This window comes from Rana temporaria, chromosome 9, assembly GCF_905171775.1.
Source record: "Rana temporaria chromosome 9, aRanTem1.1, whole genome shotgun sequence".
Lineage (NCBI taxonomy): Eukaryota > Metazoa > Chordata > Amphibia > Anura > Ranidae > Rana > Rana temporaria.
This window is the reverse complement of record NC_053497.1, coordinates 17,661,857-17,681,924: the sequence shown is the minus strand read 5'-3', so window position 1 is coordinate 17,681,924 and position 20,068 is coordinate 17,661,857. Positions and strand designations below refer to the sequence as shown.

Genomic DNA, 20,068 nt, shown 5'->3' with positions numbered 1-20,068 from the left:
CCAAAATGTGAGTGGCTTCTTTACTTGTGTTTTTTAATAATGTAAAAACTGTCTTAAGTACTGCACCCAGAGGCGCCTCTCTCCTTGTTTGTCTCCCAGATTGGAACATGGTCTCTGTTCCTTATTGACGGCAGCCCTGTGTACATACTCCCATTCAAGCATACCCGCACATCCCCCATCACCACCCCAAACAGCCGGAACTTTCATTGATTTCAGCTTTTTTTACTGACTATGCTGCCTCCAATAACAATGCTCTGATAAACTTCTTGCGCATAATTTACTTGCTATAATATCAGTTTGCGGACCCACCCAATCTCCCACTGGCTGACTACTGAAGCTGACGACACCACTGTGCCTTTGCTCTGTTCTTGCCAAGGTGTTGGTTGACTTTTCTGTAGCTACTTTCAAAATTAAAGGGGTTGTAAAGGTTTGTTTTTTATTTTCTAAATAGGTTCCTCTAAGCTAGTGCATTGTTGGTTCACTTACCTTTTCCTTCCATTTCCCTTCTAAATGTTTTTTTTCTTTGTCTGAATTTCTCACTTCCTGTTCCTCCTCAGTAAGCTTGCCCCCATCATCCAAGCCATTTTGGCTGGGGGTTAGTCAGCGTGCTCGCCCCCTCCCTTGGGACTACATCCCTGCGGGGAGACGCAATGTTTCTGCAGGGATGTGGAAAGGGAGGGGGCGAGCACGCTTTTTAATTTGAAAAGAATAACTCCATGCTATATTTTTCTTTATAATAACGGATCTCTAGCCTTTTTTTTTTTTTTTTTTGCATGTATATTAGTTGCTGTTTCCAGGGCAACTCCTTGTTCCCGGTCACATTCCGATATGTTTGTATTGTGATGTAATTGTCATACCTCTCTTATGATTCTATGCCAAGGGTTATCATAACAATGAATGGGACCATGGTTATTTTCTTTTTCTTTTTATAACATCAAAAGTCCACTTTTGTCCCCAAATGACTCCGATCCTGATTGCAGACTACGGGCCGGATTCAGAAAGAGATACGACGGCGTATCTCCTAATACGCCGTCGTATCTCCGAGTTCCGACGGTCGTATCTATGCGCCTGATTCATAGAATCAGGTTACGCATAGATGTCCCTAAGATCCGACAGGTGTAAGTGTCTTACACCGTCGGATCTTAGGCTGCAATTCCAGGCCGGCCGCTAGGTGGCGCTTCCGTATTATTACGCGCCGAATATGCAAATGAGGAGTTACGCCGATTCAGAAACCGCCCAGCGTTTTTTTTTTACGTCGTTTGCGTTCGGCTTTTTCCGGCGTATAGTAACCCCTGGGTCTATGAGGCGCAGCCAATGTTAAGTATGGCCGTCGTTCCCGCGCCGAGTTTTGAAATTTTTACGTCGTTTGCGTAAGTCGTTCGCGAATACGGATGGACGTAATTTACGTTCATGACGAAAGCAATGACGTCCTTGCGAAGTAATTTAGAGCGATGCACACTGGGAGATTTTACGGACGGCGCATGCGCCGTTCAAGTAAAACATAAAAAACGCGGGGTCGAGGGAAATTTAAATAAAACACGCCCCCTACATCCCCATTTGAATTACGCGGCCTTACGCCGCAACACATACGCTACGCCGCAACACATACGCTACGCCGCTCTAACTAAGGGCGCAAGTTCTTTGTGAATAAAGAACTTGCGCCCAAAGTTAGAGTGGCGTAACGTATCTGAGATACGTTACACGGGCCGTACAGATACGCCAATGTATCTGAATCCGGCCCTACATCTACTGCACTTAAAGCAGACCTTCCATGACAAACAGAAGGTCTGTTTTTTTACCAGACCCCTGCACCCCCAACACAATTCACACAGTGGCCCGGATTCACATACAGCGGCGCATATTTATGCTGCCGTAGCGTATCTCCTTTACGCTACGCAGCGCAGAGAGGCAAGCACTGGATTCACAAAGCCAGTGCTGCCAAAACTGCGCTGGGTTTCCTAGGCGTAAGCCGGCGTATGTGGAAGTGGGCGTGAGCCATGCAAATGAGGAGTTACGCCGATTCAGAAACCGCCCAGCGTTTTTTTTTTACGTCGCTTGCGTTCGGCTTTTTCCGGCGTATAGTAACCCCTGGGTCTATGAGGCGCAGCCAATGTTAAGTATGGCCGTCGTTCCCGCACCGAGTTTTGAAATTTTTACGTCGTTTGCGTAAGTCGTTCGCGAATACGGATGGACGTAATTTACGTTCATGACGAAAGCAATGACGTCCTTGCGAAGTCATTTAGAGCGATGCACACTGGGAGATTTTACGGACGGCGCATGCGCCGTTCAAGTAAAACATAAAAAACGCGGGGTCGAGGGAAATTTAAATAAAACACGCCCCCTACATCCCCATTTGAATTACGCGGCCTTACGCCGCAACACATACGCTACGCCGCTCTAACTAAAGGCGCAAGTTCTTTGTGAATAAAGAACTTGCGCCCAAAGTTAGAGCGGCGTAACGTATACGTTACGCGGGCCGTACAGATACGCCAATGTATCTGAATCCGGCCCTACATCTGCTGCACTTAAAGCAGACCTTCAATGACAAACAGAAGGTCTGTTTTTTTTACCAGACCCCTGCACCCTCAACACAATTCACACAGTGGCCCGGATTCACATACATTGGCGCATATTTATGCTGCCGCAGCGTATCTCCTTTACGCTACGCCGACGCAGCGCAGAGAGGCAAGCACTGGATTCACAAAGCCAGTGCTGCCAAAACTGCGCTGGGTTTCCTAGGAAGTGGGCGTGAGCCATGCAAATGAGCCGTGACCCCATGCAAATGATGGGCCGAGCGCCAGACAGATACGAATAACGAACGGCGCATGCGCCGTCCCGTGGACGCATCCCAGTGCGCATGCTCACAATCACGTCGGAACTACTCCCTAAGATACGCCGGATCACTGCCTACGGCGTGAACATAACCTACGCCTAGTCATATTCACGTCCTACGTAAATTACGTAAAATACGTCAACTTGTGTTCCCTTTGCATGGATGCTGCTGAGTTACACCTCCTTTATGGGGCATAACTTTGCGCCGGACGTAAGACTTTACGCGCACTGCGTCGGACGGACGGACGTACGTTCGCGAATCGGCGTATCTCACTCATTTGCATATGTGAATAGAAAATCAATGGGAGCTCCAAATAAGACCAGCGTAAATATGCGCCCACTCTACGCCGGCATAGGCAAGTTACGTCGGTCGGATGAAGCCTATTTTTAGGCGTATCTTAGATTCTGAGTCAGGCGCACAGATACGACGGCGCATATTTGCACTTACGCGGCGTATCTCGACATACGTTGGCGCAAGTGCTTTGTGAATCCGGGCCAGGGAGTGTATGGTTTTCAATTAGTTAGGTAACTCATAGACCTCCATTGTGAGATTGAGAAGTATTGTGTAGAACTGGCTCCCTAGGCTTCCAATAAGCAAACTTCTGGCTTCCAACAAGCAATGTTCTGGATTCCCAGGCATCCCAAAAGCAAAGTCTGGGCTCCCTAGGCTTCCAACGAGCAAAATGTCCTGGCTCCCTAGGCTTCCAACAAGCAACGTCCTGGCTCCCTAGGCTCCCAACAAGCAATGTCCTGGCTCCCCAGGCTTCCCATAAGCAAAGTTTGGGCTCCCTAGGCTTCCAACGAGCAAAATGTCCTGGCTCCCTAGGCTTCCAACGAGCAACGTCCTGGCTTCCAACAAGCAATGTCCTGGCTCCCCAGGCTTCCCATAAGCAAAGTCCGGGCTCCCTAGGCTTCCAACGAGCAATGTCCTGGCTCCCTAGGCTTCCAACAAGCAATGTCCTGGCTCCCTAGGCTTCCAACGAGCAACGTCCTGGCTCCCCAGGCTTCCCATAAGCAAAGTCCTGGCTCCCTAGGCTTCCAACGAGCAATGTCCTGGCTCCCTAGGCTTCCAACAAGCAATGTCCTGGCTCCCCAGGCTTCCCATAAGCAATGTCCGGGCTCCCTAGGCTTCCAACGAGCAATGTCCTGGCTCCCTAGGCTTCCAATAGGCAAAGTCCTTGTTCCCTAGGCTTTCCGAAAAGCAATGTCCTGGCTTCCAAGGCTTCCCATAAGCAAAGTCTTGGCTTCCTATGCTTTCAATAGTAAAGTCTTGGCTTCAGATGAGCAAAGTCCTGGCTCCCTAGGCTTCCGATATTCAATATCCCTAGGCACAGGGCATGTATTAAGAACACATTATCCAGTATGGGCACTTCGGCCTTAGTTCCATCCTCCATCATGCCTCCATGTGCTTCCAATACACAATGTTCTGGTTCCCTAGGCTTCCGATACGCAATATCCTGGCTCCCTAGGCTTCCGAAATGAAAAGTAATGGCCCCCTAGGCTTCCAATAAGCAAAGTCCTAGCTGTTAAGGTTTCTGCTGAAAAAAAGTCCTGGATCCCTATGGATCCCTAAGGTCAGAAAAGCAAAGATCATGCATAAGCTGCAGAACAACACAAAACTGATAATGAAAGCTGCACAAACATGGACTCCCCCAGCAATGTCCCTATGGCCCAATCAGAGTAATGTGTCTGCATTTCATAGTCTCTAGAAAACTTTTTAAGGAGAGAGGCCCAGATTCACAAAGCACTTACGCCGGCGTATAACACGTTACGCCGACGTAAGTGGAAATGTGCGCCGTCGTATCTGTGCGCCAAACCCACAAACAGATATGCGCCTAAAACCAGGCTACACCCCACCGACGTATCTTGCTTACGCTGGCGTAGGGTGGGCGCACATTTAGGCTGGGTGCATGGTGCCGCTCCCATTGATTAGCCATTCAAACATGCAAATGAGGGAAATACGGCGATTCACAAACCTGCGTGCGCCCGACGCAGGCTACGCGAGGTGCGCGTAAGTTGTACGTCCGGCGTAAAGTTATTCCCCATAAAGGAGGCGCAACCCAGCAGCAGACATGCAAAGGTCTGCACCAGGGAACACAAGCCGGCGTATTTTACGTTGGACGTGTGTCTGGCTGGGCGTAGGTTACGTTCACGCTGTACGCAGTGATCCGGCGTAGTATAGGGTAGTTGTTCCGACGTGGTTGTGAGCAGGCGCAGGGGGATGCGTCCACGTCACATGCGCAGTTCGTGATACGTATCTGTCTGGCACTCGGCCCATCATTTGCATGTGGTCACGCCTCATTTGCATGGGTCACGGCCACTTCCACCTACGCCGGCGTACGCCTTCGAATCCCATGCCACGCTGGCGCAGCGTTGGGAGCACTGGCTTGTTGAATGCCTTGCTTGCCTCTGTGCGCTGCGTTGGCGTAGCGTACATTGGTTACTCTACTGTACGGCGGCGTAATGTGCACCCACACTCTGTGAATCTGGGCCTGAGAATCACTACTTCAGTAAAACAGTTCAGAACACATACAGCAACTTAAAATTATCCTCGCAGACAGCATCCATCACAGTGAAGTCCAGAGTAACTCTGGTGATGCAGATGAATGGCTGGAGGGATCCCAGGCCCTGCAAGGACATAGGGCCACCCCATTGGAACTGCAGTACTCTGGTAACAATCATGGGAGGGCTCTGCACAGTAGCGGAGTATAGTGGAGAAGTTGAACGCTAATAGTATCCTGCTTACTTGTTGGCTCTGACAGTGGAGGGCCTCTCACCTGCCTGCAGATCACTTGCCCAGATAAAGTAAATTAGGAAAATACAGCATTATTGCCACTAGATGGAACTGCTGATCACAATAAACATGTTCAGAACATAAACAGATAATTGCAATTATACTCATAGAAAGTGTAACGGTATGGCCCGTGGGACCCAGAGGCTCTTGAAGGGTGTGGGGTACTCCTGTTTCAGCTTCACCAATGACTCTTGTGTCTAGGGTCATCCTATGTCCACTAGGGGCATAGGATGACTGAGAAATTATATCTCGGATTACATGAGATGGGACAGTAATGATAATTCACAATGTATTGCAGGATATCTAGAAATATTACAGGTTGAGTGACTCATTCATGTGGGAACACAGACTGTTAAAGTGGAGGTTCACCCTATAAAAAAGTTCTAACACTACATCCAGCCCAGTTCTGCATATAAAATGACACTGACCTTTTTTTTTTTCCCCGTAGATAGCGTTTAGCCGTGGAATTCACCGCGGCTTCCGGGTAGGGAATCCCGCGGGAGTGGGCGTTCCTATTGACATGCCAATTGATTGACATGCTAGACGACGGCGCACACAGCGCGTCACGACTTCCCGAAGGAAGCACGGGTCGGCTAGGCTCTATTCGGCGCTGGTGCGCAGGCGCCGAATAGAGCCGAGCCGACCCGACCCGAGCTTCCTTCGGGAAGTCGTGACACGCTGTGTGCGCCGTCGTTTAGCATGTCAATCAATTGGCATGTCAATAGGAACGCCCACTCCCGCGGGATTCCCTACCCGGAAGCCGCAGTGAATTCCACGGCTAAACGCTATCTACGAAAAAAAAAAAAAAAGGTCAGTGTCATTTTATATGCAGAACTGGGCTGGATGTAGTGTTAGAACTTTTTTATAGGGTGAACCTCCACTTTAAGGTGATAATTAAGTCTGCTACTGTCATGTAAATTAACCTTAGTCTGGCTTCTAAGACCTTCCATTGTGTATGCTAATTGACACTGTATTGTGTGAAGTTCTATTGATGATAAATGTGTTGTGAGCTAGCACAGTCTTAAAGGTCAGATGTCTGATGTGTCAGACCTGGTGCCAGAAAGTCAACACAAGATGTGTATTGGAGGCTCATTAGGAAGCATTGTATAATGTTGTGGGTGGAGTTGAGTCATTGTTCATATTTGGTTGCTAACTACCGTGTTTCCCCGAAAATAAGACCGGGTCTTATATTAATTCTGGCTACAAAAAACACACTAGGGCTTATTTTCAGGGGATGTCTTATTTATTTATGGTATGTACAAAAAAGTTTCTCCTCTGGAGTCAGCATTGTGAAATTCTGTAATCCCAAAAATAAACCTTTGTTTAAAGACCTCATAAAATTATGTAATCCATTCTGTAAAAAGATAATATCATGTGCAGTGTGTCTCCTTGTGTAACATTATTGTGGAAAATACCTTATTTACAGTGCCGCTTGCCGCTCACGTGACCCGCTGGAGCTCTTCTTTCCTACTCCAAATACTGCAGAGGGAGGGGCCAAGATCCCCAATGACGTCAGCCCCACTCTGAGTACTGCAGTGGGTAGGGGCTTAATAAAGTTTTATTGAAAAAAAAAAACAGCTGACATCAGCCGGGAGGAGAGGAGAAGAGCTCCGGCGGGTCACGTGAGCATCCAGCAGTGCTGTAAATAAGGTATTTTCCACAATAAAGTTACAAAAGGGAGACACACTGCACATTATATAATCTTTTTACAGAACGGATTACATGTTTTTACAAGGACTTTAACTAGGGCTTATTTTTGGGGTAGGGCTTATATTGCAGCCATCCCAGAAACTCACACTAGGTCTTATTTTCGGGGTAGGGCTTATTTTCGGAGAAACAGGGTATATAAGAGCCTGAGTTTACCACTAAACTATCTATTCGTTGAACCAGAGAACAGAGCTGTGTCTCGTTTCTGGGGAATCTGTATGGGTCCTGTTCTGCTGGATTGTGGAGTGTCGATCAGCTGTCGTGTCCTGGGTGGAATGGAATGTCGTAAACGGCGTTAACCCCTGACCATTACAGAAAGCATCCCTCAAAGTGAAGTTCAGTGTAGCTTTGGTAGCTCAGGTGAACTGCCGGAGGGATCCCAGGCCCTGCAAGGACATAAGGCCACCCTCCTGGAACTGCAGTACTCTGGTAGCAATCAGAGGCGGGCTCTGCACAGTAGCGGAGTGTAGTGAAAAAATTTAATGCTAATAGTATCCTGCCTACTTGTTGGCTCTGACAGTGGATGGCCTCTCACCTGGCTGCAGATCACTTGCCCAGGAAGAGTAAATAAAAAAAAAATACAGCATTAAGGCCACTAGATGGAGCTGACGATCATAGTAAAGAAAGTATTTCTTTACTATGATCATCAGCTCCCTCTAGTGTCCATAATGCAATAAAGTCTATTCTGTATGAATGAATAACATTTGAACTGGAGGGAACATAGCCTAATACCATTCGATTTTGACTCCAAGCACACAGAATGAATGTACATACAGTTTTCACAGGATGGATACCTTTGCAATTTTTTCTATACATACGCCCCCTTAAAGTCGATCATGGTCTAGATTCACATACCTTTAGGCGGGCGTAGCGTATCTCCTATACGCTACGCCACCGTAACTTTGCGAGGCGAGTATGGTATTCTCAAAGATTTTGCCGTCGAAGTTACGGCGGCGTACCGTATTAGGGCCGGCGTAAGCGCGCCTAATTCAAATGTTGAAGCTGTGGGCGTGTTTTATGTATATTAAGTGTGACCCCACGTAAATGACGTTTCGATCGAACGGCGCATGCGTCGTCCGTGGATGTATCCCAGTGCTCATGCTCCAAATGACGTCAGCAAATCGTCAATGCTTTCGACGTGAACGTAAATTACGGCCAGCCCCATTCACGGACGAGTTATGCAAACGACGTAAAATTTGACGCGGTACAGATGTCCATACTTAACATTGGCTGCGCCATCTTTTTGGTGGTTTATCTTTACGCCTGAAAACCCCTTACGTAAACGGCGTATCTTTACTGCGACGGCCGGGCGTACGTTCGTGAATAGGCGTATCTAGCTGATTTACATATTCTAGGCGTAAATCAGCGTACACGCCCCTAGCGGCCAGCGTAAATATGCAGTTAAGATACAAAGGCCGTATCTTAGCAACATTTAAGCGTATCTCAGTTTGAGAATACGCATAAAGTTGCGACGGCGCGGATTCGGACTTACGACGGCTTATCTACTGATACGCCCGTCGTAAGTCTACCTGAATCTGGCCCCTAATTTGTATTTCACATGCAACAGTTTACACTATCCTTTTAGTTAATCATGTGAGCCCATACTTTTTAAGATTTGTGTGCAATTCTGTCTGAACATAGAAGATTGTACAGTTTGATTGTAACACGTGAGGTCAGTTTTGGTCTCCTAAGCATTTAAAGGGTCACTAAAGGATTTTTTTTTTTTTAGCTAAATAGCTTCCTTTACCTTAATGCAGTACTGGTTTCATGTCCTCATTGTTTGTTTTTGCTTTGAAGTTGATGTAATTCTGCTGTGATCTCCACACTTCCTGGTTGTCTGGCTCCTTATAACCATCATACTGGGAGCTTTCTCACGGTGGTCTAAGCTGTCATTACTGTGTGTCTATAACTTCCCAGAACCAATCAGATTAATTTTAAAAACAAAACACTGCCCTGGATTTGTTTGTTTTTGTTCTGTGTGTCTCTCTAGTTCACAGGAACATGAAGCCAGTTTAAAAGTGAAAGTGAAACTAGAGGTACATTATATGATTGATTTTTATCTACTTTTAATCATTTTTAAAAGGACTCAGTTAACTTTTATGTCTCTATACCCTGTAAACAGTCATTTCAGCAAAAATTTTATTTTCCTTTAGTGACCCTTTAATATCTGAGCCAGTGTATACCATTGTCTGTAAGTCAGGCCTTAGGACACGTGCGAAAGCCACTTATCTAGAACTAAACTGTCTCCTTCAGATACTCACGCTCCCAGCTTCTCCTTGATGTTGTACACCATATTAATGTCTTCAGTTTTCTTCTTTCCATTTTTCCCAAGAGGCATGGCTTCAGCTCTGTGTTACCGAATACCTGGAGAAGAAACATGACAGAGAAACCCATTATATCTGGACTGTGAGCCCTTAAATATTGCACAGCCTTGGGCAGCCCTAAAATCCCCAATTCATGAACGGACTGAAAAAGGACAACTACTGTTGCTGTCACGATGTAAAGTAAAAGATTCACTTTCCACATTCACTTCACTGTAAATTCACACAGAATATTTACCACACAAGGTGAGGTAAGAGCTTGAGCACATTACCCCAAACAACGCAAACTGTAAACAGTAATATCATTAGCACATATAAGAAACAGTTAACGGATAACAGTGATCTAACTAACAGTAAGCCAATCAACAGCTAGCCACCAAGGCAGTCCGGTGCCTACATAGGAATACATGGAACAGAGACCAGTGTGACCAGCTCTTTCAATGAACATGTATAGTTCAAAATAAAACAAAAAAATGTATGGAACCAAAAAAAAAGGAATAATACAAACCAGGAATGGTCTTAGACCCCATTCACACCTTCGCGTTTTGTCGCATGTAGCGCGACGCGAACAAACGCCAGAGGGACGAAAAGCAATGAAAGTCAATGGGGATGGTTCACATCTGCACGCTGATGCGCCTGACGCGCATCGCCTGTAGTCAAAAGAAGTTCTGGACCCTTTTCTGTCGCGCAATACGCGCGATATGCGCGTATTTGAGCGTTTTTGGTTTTCCATTGAAATCAATGTAAAACGCCAGATACGCGCGTATTGCGCGACAACAAGCGTTTGCTACGGGCGTTTTGTCAATAGAACTTGTCGCCCATGCAGAAAATTTAAAAAATCTACCAACATAGCAACAAGTGATGAAAAGATGATAGTTTTTCCTATTGGCTAAAAAAAAAACGTCTAAGTACAAAAACGTCAGACAACGCTGTATGCAAACGCGCATATTAGCATGAATACGCGCGAAAAAAACGCCTAAAAAAAACGCCGGAAAACGACGCTATTGCCTACGCCTAGGTGTGAATGCAGCCTTAGGGTAAATACAAGAAAACAGTATTTAAAAAATGTAACAAAAAGGGAAATATAACAAGAACAATAAAAGAGTGAATGTGGGCAGAAAAGATCCCTGCAGCCAGTGTTCGTGATACATATGATATTAATATAAATTATTCTGAATATATTGTATTTATTATATAAGCATTTAGTAATTATTTGTTTATCATACAGGCATTTATTATTAATATAAAATAATATGAATAACTTGTATTATATAAGCATTTAATAATAATTTGTTTATCATACAGGTATTTATTATTAATATACAATAATATGAATATATTTGATTTATTATATAAGCATTTAATAAGTATTTGTTTATCTTACAGGCATTTATTATTAATATAAAATAATATTAATATATTTTATTATATAAGCATTTAATAATAATTTGTTTATCATACAGGTATTTATTATTAATATAAAATATGAATATATTTTATTTATTATATAAGCATTTAATAATTATTTGTTTATCATACAGGCATTTATTATTAATATAAAATAATATTAATATATTTTTTTCTATATAAGCATTTAATGATAATTTGTTTAGCATACATGTATTTATTATTAATATAAAATATGAATATATTTTATTTATTATATAAGCATTTAATAATTATTTGTTTATCATACAGGCATTTATTATTAATATAAAATAATATTAATATATTTTTTTCTATATAAGCATTTAATGACAATTTGTTTAGCATACACGTATTTATTATTAATATAAAATATGAATATATTTTATTTATTATATAAGCATTTAATAATTATTTGTTTATCATACAGGCATTTATTATTAATATAAAATAATATTAATATATTTTTTTCTATATAAGCATTTAATGATAATTTGTTTAGCATACACGTATTTATTATTAATATAAAATATGAATATATTTTATTTATTATATAAGCATTTAATAATTATTTGTTTATCATACAGGCATTTATTATTAATATAAAATAATATTAATATATTTTTTTCTATATAAGCATTTAATGATAATTTGTTTATCATACAGGTATTTATTATTAATATAAAATATGAATATATTTTATTTATTATATAAGCATTTAATAATTATTTGTTTATCATACAGGCATTTATTATTAATATAAAATAATATTAATATATTTTTTTCTATATAAGCATTTAATGACAATTTGTTTAGCATACACGCATTTATTATTAATATAAAATATGAATATATTTTATTTATTATATAAGCATTTAATAACTATTTGTTTATCATACACGTATTTATTATTAATATAAAATAATATGAATATATTGTATTTATTATATAAGCATTTAATAATAATGTGTTTATCATACAGGCATTTATTATTAATATAAAATAATATGAATATATTTGATTTATTATATAAGCATTTAATAATTATTTGTTTATCATACAGGCATTTATTACTAATATAAAATAATATTAATAGATTTTTTCTATATAAGCATTTAATGATAATTTGTTTATCATACAGGTATTTATTATTAATATACAATAATATGAATATATTTGATTTATTATATAAGCATTTAATAAGTATTTGTTTATCTTACAGGCATTTATTATTAATATAAAATAATATTAATATATTTTATTATATAAGCATTTAATAATAATTTGTTTATCATACAGGTATTTATTATTAATATAAAATATGAATATATTTTATTTATTATATAAGCATTTAATAATTATTTGTTTATCATACAGGCATTTATTATTAATATAAAATAATATTAATATATTTTTTTCTATATAAGCATTTAATGATAATTTGTTTAGCATACACGTATTTATTATTAATATAAAATATGAATATATTTTATTTATTATATAAGCATTTAATAATTATTTGTTTATCATACAGGCATTTATTATTAATATAAAATAATATTAATATATTTTTTTCTATATAAGCATTTAATGACAATTTGTTTAGCATACACGCATTTATTATTAATATAAAATATGAATATATTTTATTTATTATATAAGCATTTAATAACTATTTGTTTATCATACACGTATTTATTATTAATATAAAATAATATGAATATATTGTATTTATTATATAAGCATTTAATAATAATGTGTTTATCATACAGGCATTTATTATTAATATAAAATAATATGAATATATTTGATTTATTATATAAGCATTTAATAATTATTTGTTTATCATACAGGCATTTATTACTAATATAAAATAATATTAATAGATTTTTTCTATATAAGCATTTAATGATAATTTGTTTATCATACAGGTATTTATTATTAATATACAATAATATGAATATATTTGATTTATTATATAAGCATTTAATAAGTATTTGTTTATCTTACAGGCATTTATTATTAATATAAAATAATATTAATATATTTTATTATATAAGCATTTAATAATAATTTGTTTATCATACATGTATTTATTATTAATATAAAATATGAATATATTTTATTTATTATATAAGCATTTAATAATTATTTGTTTATCATACAGGCATTTATTATTAATATAAAATAATATTAATATATTTTTTTCTATATAAGCATTTAATGATAATTTGTTTAGCATACACGTATTTATTATTAATATAAAATATGAATATATTTTATTTATTATATAAGCATTTAATAATTATTTGTTTATCATACAGGCATTTATTATTAATATAAAATAATATTAATATATTTTTTTCTATATAAGCATTTAATGATAATTTGTTTAGCATACACGTATTTATTATTAATATAAAATATGAATATATTTTATTTATTATATAAGCATTTAATAATTATTTGTTTATCATACAGGCATTTATTATTAATATAAAATAATATTAATATATTTTTTTTCTATATAAGCATTTAATGATAATTTGTTAAGCATACACATATTTATTATTAATATAAAATATGAATATATTTTATTTATTATATAAGCATTTAATAATTATTTGTTTATCATACAGGCATTTATTATTAATATAAAATATGAATATATTTGATTTATTATATAAGCATTTAATAATTATTTGTTTATCATACAGGCATTTATTATTAATATAAAATAATATTAATATATTTTATTATATAAGCATTTAATAATAATTTGTTTATCATACAGGAATTTATTATTAATATAAAATAATATGAATATATTTGATTTATTATATAAGCATTTAATAATTATTTGTTTATCATACAGGCATTTATTATTAATATAAAATAATATGAATATATTTTTTTTTATTATATAAGCATTTAAAAAATATTTGTTTATCATACAGGCATTTATTATTAATATAAAATAATATGAATATATTTTATTTATTATATAAGCATTTAATAATTATTTGTTTATCATGCAGGAATTTATTATTAATATAAAATAATATTAATATATTTTTTCTATATAAGCATTTAATAACAATTTGTTTATCATACACGTATTTATTATTAATATAAAATAATATAAATATATTTTATTTATTATATAAGCATTTAATTATAATTTGTTTATCATACAGGCATTTATTTTTAGTATAAAATAATATGAATATATTTTATCGTTTAATATTCAAATATATCTTATTTGCCTAAAAAAAAGAAAACAAATTAAATATATTTTTACTTTTTTTTTTTTTAGTCCCCTTTTTTTAAGTCCAACATTGAAGTAAACAAATAAAAAAAAAATTTAATGAATACGCAGTTGCGGCATGGTGGTGGTGTGGTATTTTAAGGGTGAAAAGAAGCAGTGACGTTAAGCCTCCTCACCGCCTGCCAAATGCCCGCTAAAGTAATTATTATTATTATTTGAAGAAAACTCAAGTTTTCTGCAAATAATAAATTGTGTGATTATTTGCTTCAACCATCAGTAAAAATAAAAAATTCCGATTTAATTATTTCATCTTCATGCGATTGGAGAACTGAATATTTGCACAATTTATTGGTTAAAGATTCTCGGCTTCCTTAGTGGATGAGCCCTATTGGGTCCATTACTGCTGTTTCCTATAATAATCAATCACATAGACGGCCCTTATAGAGACATGTGTGATCCCCACACCTTGCACACGTGTATTGACTCTGACAGCTGCCATGGGCTGTGAGTGGACCTCGTTTATCTCTATGATGTATGGGGCTTCCTGAAGGACGCTGCATGTATGAGAGCATATGTCTGCACAGCGGTGGATGGATACCAAGTATGTGCAGTCTTCTAGGAACTAGCAAAAGTGTTTCCATTCCAGAACAGGATAAGGGTGATGTGCTTTGAGCACGGGGGGCAGCAGGGGTTTGCAATAAAAGTAGGGGGGAGCATTGGGTGTAAGGAGGGGGTATGCTTCCATGGGTGTTGAGTGAGGGCAAAGAGATGCAGTGTAGGGGGGGGGGGGTTTCAGGAGCAGACTGGTGTTGGGTTTTAGGAGCAAACTGGTGTGGGGCTCAGGAGCAGGCTGGTGTGGGGCTCAGGAGCAGACTGGTGTGGATATTAGGAGCAGGCTGGTGTGAGGCTCAGGAGCGGGCTGGTGTGAGGCTCAGGAGCAGGCTGGTGTGAGGCTCAGGAGCGGGCTGGTGTGAGGCTCAGGAGCAGGCTGGTGTGAGGCTCAGGAGCGGGCTGGTGTGAGGCTCAGGAGCAGGCTGGTGCGGGGCTCAGGAGCAGGCTGGTGCGGGGTTCAGGAGCATGCTGGTGCGGGGCTCAGGAGCAGGCTGGTGCGGGGCTCAGGAGCAGACTGGTTTGGGACTAAGGAGCAGACTGGTGTGGGGCTCAGGGGCAGGCTGGTGTGGGGCTCAGAAGCTGGCTGGTGTGGGGCTCAGAAGCTGGCTGGTGTGGGGCTCAGAAGCTGGCTGGTGCGGGGCTCAGGAGCAGATTGGTGCGGTGACTCAGGAGCAGGCTGGTACGGGGCTCAGGAGCAGACTGGTGTGTGGCTCAGGAGCAGACTGGTGCGAGGCTCAGGAGCAGACTGGTGCGGGGCTCAGGAGCAGACTGGTGTGGGACTCAGGAGCAGACTGGTGCGGGGCTCAGGAGAAGACTGGTGTGGGGCTCAGGAGCATGCTGGTGCGGGGCTCAGGAGCAGGCTAGTGCGGGGCTCAGGAGCAGACTGGTTTGGGACTAAGGAGCAGACTGGTGTGGGGCTCAGGGGCAGGCTGGTGTGGGGCTCAGGAGCAGGCTGGTGTGGGGCTCAGAAGCTGGCTGGTGTGGGGCTCAGAAGCTGGCTGGTGCGGGGCTCAGGAGCAGGCTGGTGTGGGGCTCAGAAGCTGGCTGGTGTGGGGCTCAGAAGCTGGCTGGTGCGGGGCTCAGGAGCAGATTGGTGCGGTGGCTCAGGAGCAGGCTGGTACGGGGCTCAGGAGCAGACTGGTGTGTGGCTCAGGAGCAGACTGGTGCGAGGCTCAGGAGCAGACTGGTGCGGGGCTCAGGAGCAGACTGGTGTGGGACTCAGGAGCAGACTGGTGCGGGGCTCAGGAGCAGACTGGTGCGGGGCTCAGGAGCAGACTGGTGTGGGGCTCAGGAGCAGACTGGTGCGGGGCTCAGGAGCAGACTGGTGTGAGGCTCAGGAGCAGACTGGTTTGGGACTAAGGAGCAGACTGGTGTGGGGCTCAGGGGCAGGCTGGTGCGGGGCTCAGGAGCAGACTGGTGTGAGGCTCAGGAGCAGACTGGTGCGGGACTCAGGAGCAGACTGGTGTGAGGTTCAGGAGCAGGCTGGTGTGGGGCTCAGGAGCAGACTGGTTTGGGACTCAGGAGCAGACTGGTGTGGGGTTCAGGGGCAGGCTGGTGTGGGGCTCAGGAGCAGGCTGGTGTGGGGCTCAGAAGCTGGCTGGTGTGGGGCTCAGAAGCTGGCTGGTGCGGGGCTCAGGAGCAGGCTGGTGTGGGGCTCAGAAGCTGGCTGGTGTGGGGCTCAGAAGCTGGCTGGTGCGGGGCTCAGGAGCAGATTGGTGCGGTGGCTCAGGAGCAGGCTGGTACGGGGCTCAGGAGCAGACTGGTGTGTGGCTCAGGAGCAGACTGGTGCGAGGCTCAGGAGCAGACTGGTGCGGGGCTCAGGAGCAGACTGGTGTGGGACTCAGGAGCAGACTGGTGCGGGGCTCAGGAGCAGACTGGTGTGGGGCTCAGGAGCAGACTGGTGCGGGGCTCAGGAGCAGACTGGTGTGGGGCTCAGGAGCAGACTGGTGCGGGGCTCAGGAGCAGACTGGTGTGAGGCTCAGGAGCAGACTGGTGCGGGACTCAGGAGCAGACTGGTGTGAGGTTCAGGAGCAGGCTGGTGTGGGGCTCAGGAGCAGACTGGTTTGGGACTCAGGAGCAGACTGGTGCGGGACTCAAGAGCAGACTGGTGCGAGGCTCAGGAGCAGGCTGGTGCGGGGCTCAGGAGCAGACTGGTGCGGGGCTCAGGAGCAGACTGGTGTGGGACTCAGGAGCAGACTGGTGCGGGGCTCAGGAGCAGACTGGTGTGGGGCTCAGGAGCAGACTGGTGCGGGGCTCAGGAGCAGACTGGTGTGGGGCTCAGGAGCAGACTGGTGCGGGGCTCAGGAGCAGACTGGTGTGAGGCTCAGGAGCAGACTGGTGCGGGACTCAGGAGCAGACTGGTGTGGGGCTCAGGAGCAGACTGGTTTGGGACTCAGGAGCAGACTGGTGTGGGACTCAAGAGCAGACTGGTGCGAGGCTCAGGAGCAGGCTGGTGCGGGGCTTAGGAGCAGACTGGTGCGGGGCTCAGGAGCAGACTGGTGCGGGGCTCAGGAGCAGACTGGTGCGGGGCTCAGGAGCAGGCTGGTGCGGGGCTTAGGAGCAGACTGGTGCGGGGCTCAGGAGCAGACTGGTGTGGGGCTCAGAAGCTGGCTGGTGCGGGGCTCAGGAGCAGGCTGGTGTGGGGCTCAGAAGCTGGCTGGTGTGGGGCTCAGAAGCTGGCTGGTGCGGGGCTCAGGAGCAGATTGGTGCGGTGGCTCAGGAGCAGGCTGGTACGGGGCTCAGGAGCAGACTGGTGTGTGGCTCAGGAGCAGACTGGTGCGAGGCTCAGGAGCAGACTGGTGTGGGACTCAGGAGCAGACTGGTGCGGGGCTCAGGAGCAGACTGGTGTGGGGCTCAGGAGCAGACTGGTGCGGGGCTCAGGAGCAGACTGGTGTGGGGCTCAGGAGCAGACTGGTGCGGGGCTCAGGAGCAGACTGGTGCGGGGCTCAGGAGCAGACTGGTGTGAGGCTCAGGAGCAGACTGGTGCGGGACTCAGGAGCAGACTGGTGTGAGGTTCAGGAGCAGGCTGGTGTGGGGCTCAGGAGCAGACTGGTTTGGGACTCAGGAGCAGACTGGTGCGGGACTCAGGAGCAGACTGGTGCGAGGCTCAGGAGCAGGCTGGTGCGGGGCTTAGGAGCAGACTGGTGTGGGACTCAGGAGCAGACTGGTGCGGGGCTCAGGAGCAGACTGGTGTGGGGCTCAGGAGCAGACTGGTGCGGGGCTCAGGAGCAGACTGGTGTGGGGCTCAGGAGCAGACTGGTGCGGGGCTCAGGAGCAGACTGGTGTGAGGCTCAGGAGCAGACTGGTGCGGGACTCAGGAGCAGACTGGTGTGAGGTTCAGGAGCAGGCTGGTGTGGGGCTCAGGAGCAGACTGGTTTGGGACTCAGGAGCAGACTGGTGTGGGACTCAAGAGCAGATTGGTGCGGGGCTTAGGAGCAGACTGGTGCGGGGCTCAGGAGCAGACTGGTGCGGGGCTCAGGAGCAGACTGGTGCGGGGCTCAGGAGCAGGATGGTGTGGGGCTCAGGAGCAGGCTGGTGTGTGGCTCAGGAGCAGGCTGGTGTGGGGCTCAGGAGCAGGCCGGTGCGGGGCTCAGGAGCAGACTGGTGCGGGGCTCAGGAGCAGGCTGGTGCGGGGCTTAGGAGCAGACTGGTGCGGGGCTCAGGAGCAGACTGGTGCGGGGCTCAGGAGCAGACTGGTGCGGGGCTCAGGAGCAGGCTGGTGCGGGGCTCAGGAGCAGACTGGTGCGGGGCTCAGGAGCAGGCTGGTGCGGGGCTTAGGAGCAGACTGGTGCGGGGCTCAGGAGCAGGCTGGTGCGGGGCTCAGGAGCAGACTGGTGCGGGGCTCAGGAGCAGGCTGGTGCGGGGCTCAGGAGCAGACTGGTGCGGGGCTCAGGAGCAGACTGGTGCAGGGTTCAGGAGCAGGCTGGTGCAGGGTTCAGGAGCAGGCTGGTGCAGGGCTCAGGAGCAGGCTGGTGCAGGGTTCAGGAGCAGGCTGGTGCAGGGTTCAGGAGCAGGCTGGTGCGGGGCTCAGGAGCAGGCTGGTGTGGGGCTCAGGAGCAGGCTGGTGCGGGGCTCAGGAGCAGACTGGTGCGGGGCTCAGGAGCAGACTGGTGCAGGGTTCAGGAGCAGGCTGGTGCAGGGTTCAGGAGCAGGCTGGTGCAGGGCTCAGGAGCAGGCTGGTGCAGGGTTCAGGAGCAGGCTGGTGCAGGGTTCAGGAGCAGGCTGGTGCGGGGCTCAGGAGCAGGCTGGTGTGGGGCTCAGGAGCAGGCTGGTGTGGGGCTCAGGAGCAGGCTGGTGCGGGGCTCAGGAGCAGGCTGGTTCTCTTGTGCTCCTTCAATCAAGGAAGTACAGGATCTCTGAGGACTGGGAGGGGCAGAGTGAGGATCTCTGGGGCGGGGGGGGGCTATGGGGGCAGGTGGAAGCAGAAACACAGGCCCATCTGATTGGAGGGGTGACTTATGTGATTGCACTAGAATTTTCCTACAATCTGATTGGTTAGCAGAGAAAGTGGTGGGAAGTGGAAGACGAAGGTGGAAGCAGAATCTTGCAGTAGCAAAACCAAACTGACGCTTTACCCTCAGTGGGATAAAACAAAACTCTAACTTATCTTTTATAATATTGAGAATTAATACATAAGTTAGAAAAACAGAGAAGCTTCCAAAACTGGACGTGGATTGTCAGACTAATCCCCCTGAGATCTCCGCGCTCTTCAATAATCTTATATAAAAATAAAACCGCCGGCCCCCATCCGGCCCCCCACAATTCACAAGAGATATAATAAAAAGTCGTTTCATCTGCTCTCGGCAGGAAACACTTCCTTCTAAACACTCCATCGGCAATCCATTACATGGGATGAGAATTAGTATAAACCCTAATTAGAAACATATGGAAAGACCGCAGACCGATAGTACAAAACAAAGCCGTACACACATTGGGCCGGATTCAGCAAGAATTTACACCGGCGTATCTATAGATACGCCGCGTAAATTCAAAGCTGCGCCGGCCTATCTTCTTTCTGTCTCCAGAAAGCAAGATACGCCGAAATTAGGCTAAGATCCGACTGGCGTAAGTCTCTTACACCGTCGTATCTTAAGGTGCATATTTACGCTG

At 44.2% G+C, this 20,068-nt stretch overlaps 1 protein-coding gene across 1 annotated transcript in view; it reads right to left on the bottom strand.

Moving 5' to 3' along the window:
- The window catches only part of PNCK (pregnancy up-regulated nonubiquitous CaM kinase), a 156,447-nt gene that overhangs the window by 103,836 nt on the left and 32,543 nt on the right, over nt 1-20,068 (bottom strand). Inside the window, exon 2 of the mRNA XM_040322878.1 lies at nt 9,595-9,697. Coding sequence (XP_040178812.1) covers nt 9,595-9,671 — 77 coding nt within the window. The 5' untranslated portion in view covers nt 9,672-9,697. The remainder of the gene's footprint in view (nt 1-9,594; nt 9,698-20,068) is intronic.